We start from the raw sequence: 12,760 nt of genomic DNA on the forward strand, positions 1-12,760 counted from the left end.
GCGGCTGGCGGCGGTGTGGCGGTGGCGGTGGCGGTGCAGGGGGCGGCGGGGCCGGAGTCGGGCGGCGGCTGGCGGCGGGGTTCCGGTGCCGGTGCCGGTGCCGGTGCCGGTGCGGCGGTGCCGGTGCGGGGGGCGGCGGGGCCGCGGCCGGGCGGCGAGCGCGGGGCGAGGCCGGCGGGGGAGGGCGCTGCCGGGGCGGGCTCGGCGGCGCCGTCCTCCCTCCGGAAGTCTCTCCCGCTCCCTCCTTTCTCCTCCTCTCCCCCGACAACATGGCCGCGAAGTCGGACGGCGGCGGCGGCGGCGGCGGCGGCCCGGCCGTGCGGCTGGAGAGCCCGGGCGGCGGCGGCGGCGGCGGCGGCGGCGGCGGCGGCGGGGGGCGGCGGGCGGGCGGCGGGTCCCCGCCGGCGCGGCGCTACCGGCTGCGGGACGGCTGCTGGGTGCTCTGCGCCCTGCTCGTCTGCTTCGCGGACGGCGCCTCCGACCTGTGGCTGGCGGCCCACTACTACGTGCGGGGGCAGCGCTGGTGGTTCGGGCTGACGCTGCTCTTCGTGCTGCTGCCCTCGCTCGTGGTGCAGCTGCTCAGCTTCAGGTGGTTCGTGTACGACTTCGCCGCCAGCACCAAGGACAGCGCCGGCGGCACCAAGGACAGCGCCCGCGGCCCCCGCGGCTGCTGCCGCCTCTGCGTCTGGCTGCTGCAGGGCCTCATCCACCTGCTGCAGCTGGGGCAGGTCTGGAGGTACGGGGGGTGCTGGGGGTGCTGGGGGTGCTGGGGGGCCTGGGGGGGTCCCCACCGGGACACAGAGCCTGGCATGGGCCGGAGGAGGTGGCTGCTGCAGGGCCTCATCCACCTGCTGCAGCTGGGGCAGGTCTGGAGGTACGGGGGGTGCTGGGGGTGCTGGGGGTTCTGGGGGGCCTGGGGGGGTCCCCACCGGGACACAGAGCCCGGCATGGGCCGGAGGAGGTGGCTGCTGCAGGGCCTCATCCACCTGCTGCAGCTCGGGCAAGTCTGGAGGTACGGGGGGTGCTGGGGGTGCTGGGGGTGCTGGGGGGCCTGGGGGGGTCCCCACCGGGACACAGAGCCTGGCATGGGCCGGAGGAGGTGGCTGCTGCAAGGCCTCATCCAGCTGCTGCGGCTGGGGCAGGGCTGGAGGGATGGGGGGGCCAGAGGGGGATGGGGGTGCAGGGGGGTCCCCACCGGGTCACAGAGCCTGGCATGGGCCGGAGGAGGTGGCTGCTGCAGGGCCTCACCCACCTGCTGCAGCTGGGGCAGGGCTGGAGGGAGGGATGGGTCAGGGGGACCCAGGCATGGGCAAAGGCTGGAGGGGGTGGTGGGGTGCAGCAGGAACACAGGTGGGGATAGCAGGGTGCACTGGGGACACTGGTGGGGATGGCTGGGACACAGATGGGGACCGTGGAGCAGCAGGGACATGGATGGCGATGGCTGGGACACTGATGAGGATAGCAGGGTGCAGTGGGGACCCCGGTGAGGATGGTGGGGTGCAGTGGAGATATAAGCGGGGGTGCTGGGGGCACAGCCTGAACCCAGGAGAGAGTGATGGGGACCCAGAGCAGGGTCCCATGCAGGGACGGCAGGGAGCAGTGGAGTCCTGGGTGAGGACACAGGCAGGGATGGCAGGCTGCAGTGGGGACCAAGGCAGCTGGGGTGGATGGGGACTAACCCCTCTGCAGCTGCGGCAGGAGGGACAAGGGGTGGAAAAGCCCCAGCAGAGCCTGCTTGAGGGTGCAGGAGGGTGTGGGCAGGAGCCGGTGCGAGGTGCCCACAGCCCAGCTGGGTGGCACAGGCCTGCTCTCCCCGTGGCTGGGCAGTGCTGGGTCTGGCAGGGTGATTGCCTGGCCCTGGCCACGGCGCCAGGCCTGGTGGATGTGGAGTGACTCTGCCGGGCACTGAACAGATCCACCTCCCCCCCCCCCCTCCCAGAGTGTCTCCATGCTCCTGCTCTTGGAGCTGGTTATAAGCAGGGTCGCAGGGTGAGGAGGCGGTGTTTTTTCCCCCAGTTTGTCCGGATATCCCCACTGTGGGTGTGTTTCTGTTGTCTGCCCCTTCCTGGGCCTGAGGAAAGACAGGCTGCGGAGGCAGGATGAGGGGCACAGATCAGCCCCGAGCAGGCTCGAGCCCCATTGCCTGCTTCTCTGTAGCCCCTCCAGAGGTCTGGCGGTGGTTTATTGGCAGGACCGTTTCCCTCTAATCTGTCCTTTCTTCCTGGTGCCTTAGAGCCGGCACTACTCCCTCCCAGCTCGGCGGAGCTCTGTCCGCAGTGTGTGCTGGGGAAGAGCCGGGGCTCTGCAATGGATCTGATTCCTGGGGAATGATGCTGGGAGGAGAGCGGAGACAATGGCAAATTCCTGAGACAATGCACTGAGCAAGCAACGCTTTCAGGCTGTATTTTGGTGCTGTTTCTCCTCGTGAGCTACTGTGGAGCAGAGACTCCCCTAGTCTCTGTTGTTTCCTGCATGCATTTGTCTGCTGCTTTTCTGGGGATCTCCAACTTTGTTTCACAGTGTAACGTGCCCCTTGCTGGTGTTCCCTCACCGCTGGCACAATCACCCGACCCACCCCTTCCCCGGGGCAATTGCAGGCGGATCTGGGTAGCTGTGGCTGCAAGATGGGTGTAAACCCTGACTTTAATGTGCTTGAGGAGGTGGCGAGGGGGAGGGCAGCCGCCCTCCAGCCAGCCGGCTCCTCGGCAGCCCGCAGCGGCCCTTGACCCCGGGCAGGGCGCTGTGGGCAGTTGCTCGGGCCCAGCCGGAGCTAGGGCCACGCTGCAGCTGGGGTTTTGCTCCCGGGTCTGTGAGCAAGCGGTCTCCTGATCTGCTGCACCGCGGAGGCTCCTAAGCCAGTTAAAGCGGTAACTCTCAGCACTGACCCTCCAGGACATGCTGGGCTCAAGCTGCAGCTGAGGCTCTTTCTAATCTCGGGATCTGCGATTTGCTCGGGTGACCAGTCAAATGCGGTTTACTAAACCCATTAGTGAGGCTGGATCTGGTGCAGGTGGATATGACAGTTTAAGAAGTGTTGAATTATAGCTGAATAAATACTGCATGCGAGGGGAAGGCTTTTCCTTGGCTGGGGGGCTGGGACCTTGCCCGGACCCTTGCCGAACACCTCCCCCTTCCCTGATTTATTTGCACCGTCTCTGGCCTGGGCAGCCTCATGACTGCCTTGGCGTGTCTTGTCCCCGGAAAATTGATTGCTGCACAGCCCTGAGCCCCAGCTGTGCTCCAGCCAGTCCCGCAGGGAAACTGAAATCACAAAAATACAGCTGCAGGCCTCGGGGGTGTAAAAACACGCTCACTAAAAGCTCTAACTCTGAGACTGTCCCGAATTAAGGCCGCTGCAAGAATCTGCTGAAGTTAGTTGTAATCAGGGCGCTCAGCACGCGCACGCGGGTGCGCTGCCCCGGGGGCCCTCCGGAGACGGTGCCGGTTGCTCGAACGTGTCCTCGGGTAATGGGCGGCCGCAAGCGGAGCCGCGTACAGAGCTGCCGGCTCTGCTCAGCTGGGGCCTCTCCGCGCGGCTCGTGCTGATGCGTTTTTGCAGCTCAGGAATTCGTATCCCCGTTGCTTGCAAAAGGTCAACCGCTCTTTCACCGAATGTGGAAATGCCAAAGGGAAGGGCTGTGCTCCGGGGCCTTGCCGTGCTCGCCCGCCTCCCCTTGGCAGCGACGGGAGCCCGCGACGGGAGCCCGCACCCCTCCCTCCGGGGGCTCACGCCCCGCTGCCCTTTCCCTGCCGGCCCCCGTGCCCGGACACGCGCCGAGGCTTCGCTCTCCCTGCCCGGGGCTGGAGCCCTCCGCGTCCTCAAATTGGGCGGCTTTTCCATGGTGCACTTGTCCCTGTGCAGGATGCCGGCTCTAAAGCCGGTCCCTTTGCTTGCCCAGCCCCGTGTGCAGGCCAAGGGGCTTTTTGGGGCTGGATCGAGCATTTTCCTGAACACGAGGTGGCCCCAGCTGCTCCCGCCTGCCCCGGGAGTCATGGCATGCCAGGGAGGTGGGGGAAGGAGGGAAGCTGAGCCCTTAATCACAGCGCTGACGTGACACCAGCGTCGCGTGGAGCTCTCCCTAATTATTTGGCTTTGCGAGATGTATAATGGATTAAAATGGCTGCAACAAGAAAGCAATTTTCTCCTTGTTCAAATGAAGGATTATGGAAAGATATCCCAAATTACCTTTTAGGAAAATTGTGCTCTGTGCCATTTGCTCTTAGACTGGCGGGTTCCTCCTGTTTTTTCATCTGGGGATGACGATCAATGAATTTGGTTATAACCAAGGCCTGGCTTTTCTCCGCGCACCTTTTTTCCTCCAACACTTGAAAACTGGAGTCCGTAATTGGGACACCGTAAGGATGGAGCTGGCTCAGCAACGGAGCTGAGGAGGCGCCAGGATCGCTCGGGATTGCTTCGACCGCTCGTAGCGCGGTTGATAGCGAGGCCCTTGGCAGCCGGGGCTGAGCCTGCTTGCGGGAACCTGCGGCTCAACAGGTCGGAGCCGCGGGGCTGCGGATCACCGGGAGGAGCCGGGAATGGGGCAAACCACGCCACCGACAGCAAGCCCGGCTCCGGAGGGACGCGTCGGGGACGAGCGCCCGTCCAAGCCCTTCAGATTCATTCTGCAGTGGCTTTCATCGGGTTATTCTTCTTAATACAAAGGAGGTAGTAATTAGCCCTAAGAGCCCGCTCTGCTGGTTTCTGCCTCATCATCAGTTTTTCGAAAATTAAATGATTTTTTTTAAGTAATTGATTCCGTATTTCTCATGCAGCTGCTGCTGCGTTTGGTTCATAAAAACCTCGCGGTGCTCTGTCAGTGTGCACGAGGATATTTTTCTGGGTTGAAACACAAACTGTATGATCAAATGCATAACAAATAAGAATCAGCATTTCATTCTGGCAAGTTGATGGGAGATGAAATCTCATTTTAATGAGAGCTGTGGAAGTGACAGGGCGATGGGAGAATAATTGTGCCCCCGCCGAAAGCAGGGTGAAGCTGAGGGTCACTTGGTGAGTTGCTGCCGAGCCGGGGCCCGGGCGCGCAGCGGACGTGGGGGTTTGGTGGCCCCCGTCCCGGCCCCGGCCCTGCCACTGGGGCTGCGCGTGGCAGCTGCTGGCTGCGCGGGGCGAAGGCGCTGCTGGCGGAGCTGCCTGCGTGGGGCTGCTGCGCGCCGCTGCCAGCGGGACCGGGGTGGTGACAAGCCCGGTTGTTGAGCTTGGTGACGTGGAGAGGGCAAGGTCGCTGGTGCCCGGGCCTGGCGCGCAGGGGCCGGGGAGGGCAGGATCCCTCCGGGAGCCAGGCTCTGCCCAGGGACGCGGGGCAGCTCCGTGGGGCCGGCATTGCTGCCGGCAAGCTGCACGCACACCGGGTGAAAAATTGTTCACGTTTGGAGAAAAAGCAGTTGACCTTTTGCAAGCAGAGGGGATACGAATTCCTGAGCTGCAAAACTGCATTTTCAGCCCGCAGAAGGCTGGATTCAGACTGCTTCTCCCTCGCTTCCCCATGCTGCTCCCTCGCTTTCCGGGCAAGTCGCCCCGATTTGCTCCGCTGCCTGCGAGGGGGGGCCCGTCGCTGAGCAGGTCCCGCGTGGCGCGCGGCCGCCGTGGGGTCTGGCAGGGCTGGAGGGGCCGGGAAGGGGCAGCGGGTGCTCGCGGCCACCCCGGCGCCCTGGCGGCAGAGCTGGCCGCGCCGGCCGGGAACAGATGGCGGCAGCTCCCAGGAGCTCAGCCCTCGGTGCCGCTCGCTGCCGGGGCTGCTCCTGCCGCTGACGCCATCCAGGGCTCCCGGCCACGCGGGGAGGGCAGGGGGCTTCCCCCGCTTCCCGTCTGGATCCCTGAGAGGCAAATCAGCAGCGGGGGAGATGTGAGCCCTGGGACCGGGGCACCGGGGAGGGCCCAGCTTGCCCTGACCCCGCAGCTCTCCTGGGGCTCCCAGGCACTGCGGTGCCTCCGGAGCGCGGGCGCTGCAGCATCCCGGCCCCAGGCATCCCTCCCGCGGATGCTCTGGGCATCCCGAGCAGGGGGCTTGGACACGGGAAGGTCAAACCCGGCTCCTCGCCCTGGGGGCAGTGGGGACGGGGGAAGCCTCTGGCCACCCTGAGCAGGGGCAAATTTGCCTCTTTGGGGCCTTTGCCCTGCGTTTGCAGCGCTGGCGAGCCCCGGCTGCGCGCTGTGCCCGCGGGCAGCGGTTTGCTCCCGTGCTGCTCGGCACACAGGCCCTGGAGCCCTGGAAGGCGGGAGCCTGGCAGACGCGGCCTCCCCTCGCCGAGCAGTGAGTTATGGGCTGCAGAAGGCACTAAAATTAGCCGCTCCTTTGGAGCTGCACGTTAAAGCCTCATTTCTACACTAACGCAAACAAACAAATTGGCGCCCGGGAACCTGGCGCTGGCTGCGGGGTCCCAGGCCGGCACCCGGCAGTAATTGGCACGTAATGAAGCTGGGATGCGACTATTAAAATCGCATCATTTGCTGACACTGACGCCTTGTTCGTCTGCCAGCGCTCGGAAGGTCTTTTTGTGACTCTCTCTGCAGGACGGACGGGTGACTCTCGCCGAAAGGGAGGGCGCGAGGAAAGGCCGCTGCTGGGGCCGCGCGGGAAAGCGGCCTTTCGCGCTCGCTCGGGCAGCGACGCCGGCGAGGGGCGGCGGGGCCGTGCGGGGAGAGCAGCCGCGCGGGGCCGGTGCTCGGGCCGGCTCTGCTCCTGCCAGCAGGCGCCGCAGAAGGGAGCCATAAGGAAGGTGGCCCCGGGGCCGCGAGCGCCAGATGGGAAGCCTGAAACCAGCCCGGCTGCGCCGCTGCCCCGCTGGGGCCCCGCACGGGGCGATGCCAGCGCCGGTGCCGCGCGGGACGCCTGGTCCCACCTGCGCCATGCCGGGAGCCACGCGGGGCCACGGGAGCCGGCAGCTGGAGTGCCGGGCCGGGGCGAGCGGGAGCAGCCTGGGGCCGGAGCAGATGGCAGCAGCAGGCGAGCGCGCGCGGGCCGTGCGGCACGGGGGCCTCGTGCACGGTGCTAGCACCAGCCACGCGGAGTCTGCCGGGCCCCGGCGGCCCCCATTGCATCCTGCCTGGCCAAGCTGCCGGCACCATGCAGCCTGCAGGCACACACCACCGGCGAGCCCCTGGCCTGGGCAGCACCCACTTCCCGGGATGAGAAATGAGCTTTTTGGGGGCAGCAGGCACAGGAGGTCCCGTGGGAGCCTCCCGCAGCGGATGCAGGGTGGCTCCTGCCTCCTCCCTGCTGATGGACGGGCTGGAAGTGCTGGGATCGGGGCTTCTCCTGGCACTCGCGGGCTAATGGAGCCGGCTGACAGTGTTTTATGGATCTGATATAACGGCCATCAGTTTGTGTGACAGTTTTACTAGGTTGGGGGGGGGGGGGGGCTTTACAGCCCGCCTGCCTTTTGCTTGATCTTTCTGTTTTCGTCGTCCTCTTTCTCCCTCCTCTTCCCTGGGCGCAGCGGAGGCTGCGAGCTGGTCCGGGGCCCCGGGGTGGCTGCGGGCAGGTCCGGCCGGGGACGTCCTGAGCACCGGGCCCGGCTCTGCCCTCCTCCGGCCACGCCGTGGGTGCCCTGCACCCCGGCAAAGGGAGTCCCTGGGCACCGAGAGGCAGCCGTGCGCGCGGCCGTGCCGCGAACACCTCCGCCGAGCCCTGGCTGGCGAGCAGATGGCCAGGACTGGCGCATGCCCGCTCCCGCAGCCCTGCCAAGAGCCGGGGAGCAGCCAGCACGAGTGCCCGGGAGCTCCCGCGGGCTCCTGGCGAGGTCTCGCCGGAGCAGCTGGTCCCTCCTTCCTCTCCCATCCGCGTGGCCGGAGGAGAGGGGAAGGAAAGACGGGCGTCGTGCCAGCCAGGACAAAAATATCCCCTTGGCGAACCAGCCGGGTGCGCCGAGGGCCGAGACCAGAGCCCCTGCGACGTGCCGGGGTGCAGAGCGCCGGCTGATCCCCGGCTGGAGGGTGGGAGCTGGACCCCGCACAAGGGGACGGGCGCAGGGGAAACGCCACGGCCAGCAGAGACACGGGGGAGCGGGACGGCCCCGTCACGCAGCACGGGGCGCTCGGCCGGGGGCTTCACTCCGGCGCTGCCGACCGCGGCTCCCGGGCCAGCGCGGCGCCAGGCAGCCGAGGCAACTGGCAGAGCCCCGGGGGCAGCGGGGTGCTGGGCCGGGTTTGCAGGAGCTCCCCTCCACCAGCATCCCAGGGCCGTTGGCACGCAGGGACCCCCCCCAGCTGCCCAGACCCGGGGGGCGGGATGGGGGTACCATGCTCGGCATCGCCACTGCGCTCGGCATCATCACCACGCTCGGCATCGCCACCCGCCGCTCGTCTCACGGCTCTCCCTGCCCTCCCTCGCGCAGGTACCTCCGCACCCTGTACCTGGGGCTGCAGAGCCGGTGGCAGACGGAGCATCGCCGCCGCCACTTCTACTGGCGGATGATGTTCGAGAGCGCGGACATCAGCATGCTGCGGCTGCTGGAGACCTTCCTGAAGAGCGCGCCCCAGCTGGTGCTGCAGCTCAGCATCATGGTGCAACAGAACAGCATCGAGCCGCTGCAGGGTGAGGGCGGCCGCGCCGCGCGCTCGTCCCCGGCTCGCGGGACCCCTGCCCCAACCCCACGCGGGGCCTGGACGGAGCCCGAGCCACTGGAGACTGCGACCGGTTTGGGGCTGGGGTGGCTGGGGAGGGGACCCCGGGCTGCTCCGGCCTGGTGATTGCTGTCGCGCCCCTCTCGTCCCTCCCCGTTGTCCCCCAGCCCTCCGCTCCCCCCGCAGCCCCGCTCTCACGGCCCCTCTCCGCTTTGTGCCCGCAGGGCTCTCGGCCTCGGCCTCGCTCCTCTCCCTGGCCTGGATGATCGCCTCCTACCAGAAGGTGCTGCGGGACTCGCGGGAGGACAAGATGCCCATGTCCTACAAGGGGGCCGTGGTGCAGATCCTGTGGCACCTCTTCACCATTGCCGCCCGCGCCATCGCGTTCGCCCTCTTCGCCTCCGTGTTCCAGCTCTACTTCGGCATCTTCATCGTCACCCACTGGTGCATCATGACCTTCTGGATCATCCAGGGTGAGACGGACTTCTGCATGTCCAAGTGGGAGGAGATCATCTACAACATGGTGGTGGGCATCATCTACATCTTCTGCTGGTTCAACGTCAAGGAGGGACGGAGCCGCTACCGCATGTGCATCTACTACATCATCACGCTGTCAGAGAACGCCGCCCTCACCGTCCTCTGGTTCCTCTACTACGACCGCAAGATCACGTCCGACTTCGACGCCTTAATCCTCGTCTGCGTGGTCAGCTCCAGCTTCGCCCTCGGCATCTTCTTCATGTTCATCTACTACTGCCTCTTGCACCCCAACGGCCCCATGTTTGGCCCCCCGTCCGGGGGCTGCATTTTCCAGGAGCCGCCGGCCCCGGCCTCGGGGCCACCCGCGGACGTCGTCACCAGCCCCCCGCGCTCGCTGCCGCGGACTACAGGGGGGGAGCGGGAAGGGGCGCCGGGGGACCGGGACAGCTGCGTGCCCGTCTTCCAGGTGCGGCCCTGCGCCCCGCCGCCGCCGGCCGCCCGCGCCCCGCGGACAGAAGGGCCCGTCATCCGCATAGACCTGCCCAGGAAGAAGTACCCGGCCTGGGACGCCCACTTCATCGACAGGCGCCTGCGCAAGACCATCCTGGCGCTGGAGTACGCGTCGCCCACCACGCCGCGCCTGCAGTACCGCACGCCCGGCGTCCCCCAGGAGGTGCTGGAGTACGAGACCACCGTGTAGAGGCGAGGGGGCCCGGGGCCGCACGCCTGCCCGCCGCGTGCCGGGGCCTTCCGGAGCCCGGGGGCTCGGCGAGCCGGGGAGCAGACGGGCCGTGCCGGCCCCGAGTGAGCGGTGCCCCGGCTCGCCGCAGGGGCCAGTCCCATTCCTTAGCGTTTTGCCTTTTTTCTGTTCGCCAGCACTGACGTGCCCCCGGCGGCCCCGGGCAGGAGCCGGCGAGGTCTCTTGGTGCTACCGCCCCGTGGGGGCACGTGGGGCCCATGGCTGAGACCTGGCTGCCTTGTCACACCCCACAGCATCCCCCGGGGTGGCCAGCCCGGCTCCCACGCCGAGGGCTCATCCCCGCGGCGATACCTCACCCGTGCCTGAGCCCGGAGCAGCCTCGCGGCGCTGGGCTCCCGCCTGGTGCTGCCTGGGGAGGTCAGTGGTGCAGGATGGTGCCGGGCACTGCGGGGTGCGCGGGGGCACCGTGATGCCAGCCGGTGCCCAGCGCCGGTGAGGGGCTCCGGGCCGGGCTGGGGCAGCCCCGTGCCGCAGAGCGGGGATGCGCCGGGGTCCCCAGCGCGGTGCCGGGCGGCGGGAGCACGCTGGGCTCCCATGCGTGCCCAAGGCCGGGGCGCGGGGCATCCTGGATGGGGAGCACCCATGGGTGCTGCCGCTGCCCGGACCCAGCTCCAAGCCCGCGCCGGGAGCAGGATGCTGGAGCGGGGCTGCGCTGGGGGTGCGTGGGGGGCTGCCCGTGCCGAGGGGAGCCGGCCGGAGCTGGGGCAGGGCACGGAGCGCCCGGGGCGCCGCCAGCCGTGGGGCAGGCTCCGCGCGGCCGCGCTGGTCCCGCTCCCCCCGGCGTCGGGGCTGCGGCCGGCCGAACCCGGCCAGGGCCCAGCTGGTTCCCGTGCGGCCCCGGGGCACCGCACCGGCCCTGCCGCCCCCGTGGGAACGGCTTCTCATCGCGTTTTGTTTGTTTTCACCTGACGGTGACGTTTTATGTGACATTTTCTACCTCCGCCGGCGCTGATGGGGCAGGCAGGGCCCGGCCGGCACCGCGGGGGCCGGGGGGGGACACGGGACCGGCGGTGCCTGCTGGCGCCCGGCCGCTCCCAGCTCGGCGGGGTCTCCGCGGCAGGGTCCCCCCGTCGCTCCCCCTGCCTGGGCTGGGCATCACCGTCCGTCTGGGAGTTTCCGTCCATCCCCTTCCATCAGCAGCAGCCTCCCTCCCCTTCGCCGGTGCAAAGCTGAGCCGGGATCTGGCCTCCCCCCCTCCTTTCCCGCTGCCCCCGGGAAGCACCGGGGGGGGGGGGGGTGTCCCTCTGTCCCTTCCCCAGGGGCCGGGGTGCACGGTTGTGCCTGGGTCTGGGTGCAAATGTGTCCCCGTTCCAGGGACCAGGGTGCACGGCTGCACCCGGGTCCAGGTGTGAGTGTGTCCCGGTCCAAGGGGCCGGGTGTGAACGTGTCCCCGTCCCCGTCCCTGCACCCTGCCTCCCCCAGCCAACGGTGCGCGGAGGCAACCGCGTGCTCCTGGCCCAAAGGGCTCTGCTGAATGTACCTGCCCCGCGCCGGCGCCGTGTGCCTTGTCCCGCCGCCCCGAGGCGCCAGCGCGAGGCCCCGGCCCCAGGACACTCCGGGTCCCGCGGCAGCGGCGGCGGCGTGGGGGAGCCCGGATCTGCAGCGCCCGGCCGGGATCGCGCTCGCCCACCGCCGGGCCGCGGCTCGCGCGGCGTCGGGGGCATCACGTTGCTTTCGTTTCCCATTTCTCTGTAGCTCGAAGGCCCGGGATGACGGCAGGCTGGGACGGGTCGTTGCTTGGGTCACTGGTGCTAACTGGTGCTAACTGGATGCCTCGGAAAACCCTTTCGGAGGAGGCCGTAGAGCATCGCTGGGTCGGGGCAGCGGGCTGGGCCCCGCCGCGACCCGCGTGCCGCCTCCGCCACGATTCATGGGCCAAACCCGGCTCGGCACAGCCTCGCTGCCCCGGCAGCCCCGTGCCGGTGGCTCCACATGCCCCAGCGGCTCCATGTGCCTCGGCAGCATCATGTGCCCCGGTGGCTCCGTGTGCCCCGGCGGCTCCGTGTGCGCGAGGCCGGGACCCCGCGAGCCTCCAGGTTTGGCGGCTGCTTTCCGAGAAGGAGGCTCGTGTTTTCCTCAGGGAACCGCTCCTGGGGGGCACCCGGGGGGCCGGCAGAGTGCTGCGTGCCGGCCAGGGTGTGGGACGGCCCTGGTGGGAGCCCGGCCCGGCTCGCAGCTCCGAGTCACCCGCGTGATGAGCTCTGCGGTCCTCAGAGGGAGGAGAAGGGCTGCAGCGGGTCGTGCCGGAGCGGCGGCGGGTCGTTACCGCTCCCCCAGGAACGGTTCCCTGCGGCAGAGCCTGGAAGCTGCCTTTGCCGGCACTGGGGGATGCGGAGGCCGGTGGGGCCGTGCCGCCGCCGCGCCGCAGCCCTGCGGTTCCCCGCGCGGCCCCGGGGAGGGCAGCGGCCGCCGGCACCACCGCGGCTCCCCTCTCCAGCGGCGGCCGGAGCCCGGGCACAGCGACTGTCCCCGCGGGGCTGCCGCAGCCCGGTGCCGTGCTGGCGAGGTGCCAACCCCAGCCGGCAGCTCCCGCTGGGCCCCATCCCTCCGCCCGGCCCCAAGCGCGGTGGGGGCGGCCGGAGGGGTCACCCCAGGCCGGGCGCTGGCCGGGCTTCGCGTGGGTGCCCTGCGGGTGCCGCGTCCCCGCCAGCGAGCCGGGAGCCGGCAGCCCGGGGTCGCTTTTCTATGCATTCAAGCCACGGTATCCTCAGCCTTCGGGCTGCTCCCAGGCGCCGGCACCCCGGCAGCACCCGCGATGACACCCGGGCAGCTGGCTGCGGCGCGGCGTGCACGGGGCGGGCGACCGAGCCTGTGTGGGTGCCCGCTCCCCTGCTCGCGCTGGGGCCGTGCCGTGTTGTGCCGGGGGGAGCCGAGGGCTCCCGGCCCCGGCGCGGGCTGCCCCGCTGCCGCGCTCCAGGCTGCCATGTCCCCACCGG

At 69.0% G+C, this 12,760-nt stretch overlaps 1 protein-coding gene across 1 annotated transcript; it reads left to right on the top strand.

Annotated features, from left to right (window-relative positions):
- Window positions 1-269: 269 nt before the first annotated feature.
- XKR7 (XK related 7) lies at window positions 270-9,764 on the top strand. Its single transcript, XM_067307764.1, has 3 exons — window positions 270-736; window positions 8,359-8,558; window positions 8,812-9,764. The coding sequence occupies exons 1-3, from the start codon at window positions 270-272 to the stop codon at window positions 9,762-9,764; spliced, it is 1,620 nt and encodes a 539-aa protein (XP_067163865.1).
- The last annotated feature ends 2,996 nt before the right edge of the window (window positions 9,765-12,760 follow it).

Source organism: Apteryx mantelli, chromosome 18 (genome assembly GCF_036417845.1).
Source record: "Apteryx mantelli isolate bAptMan1 chromosome 18, bAptMan1.hap1, whole genome shotgun sequence".
NCBI classification, from domain to species: Eukaryota; Metazoa; Chordata; class Aves; order Apterygiformes; family Apterygidae; genus Apteryx; species Apteryx mantelli.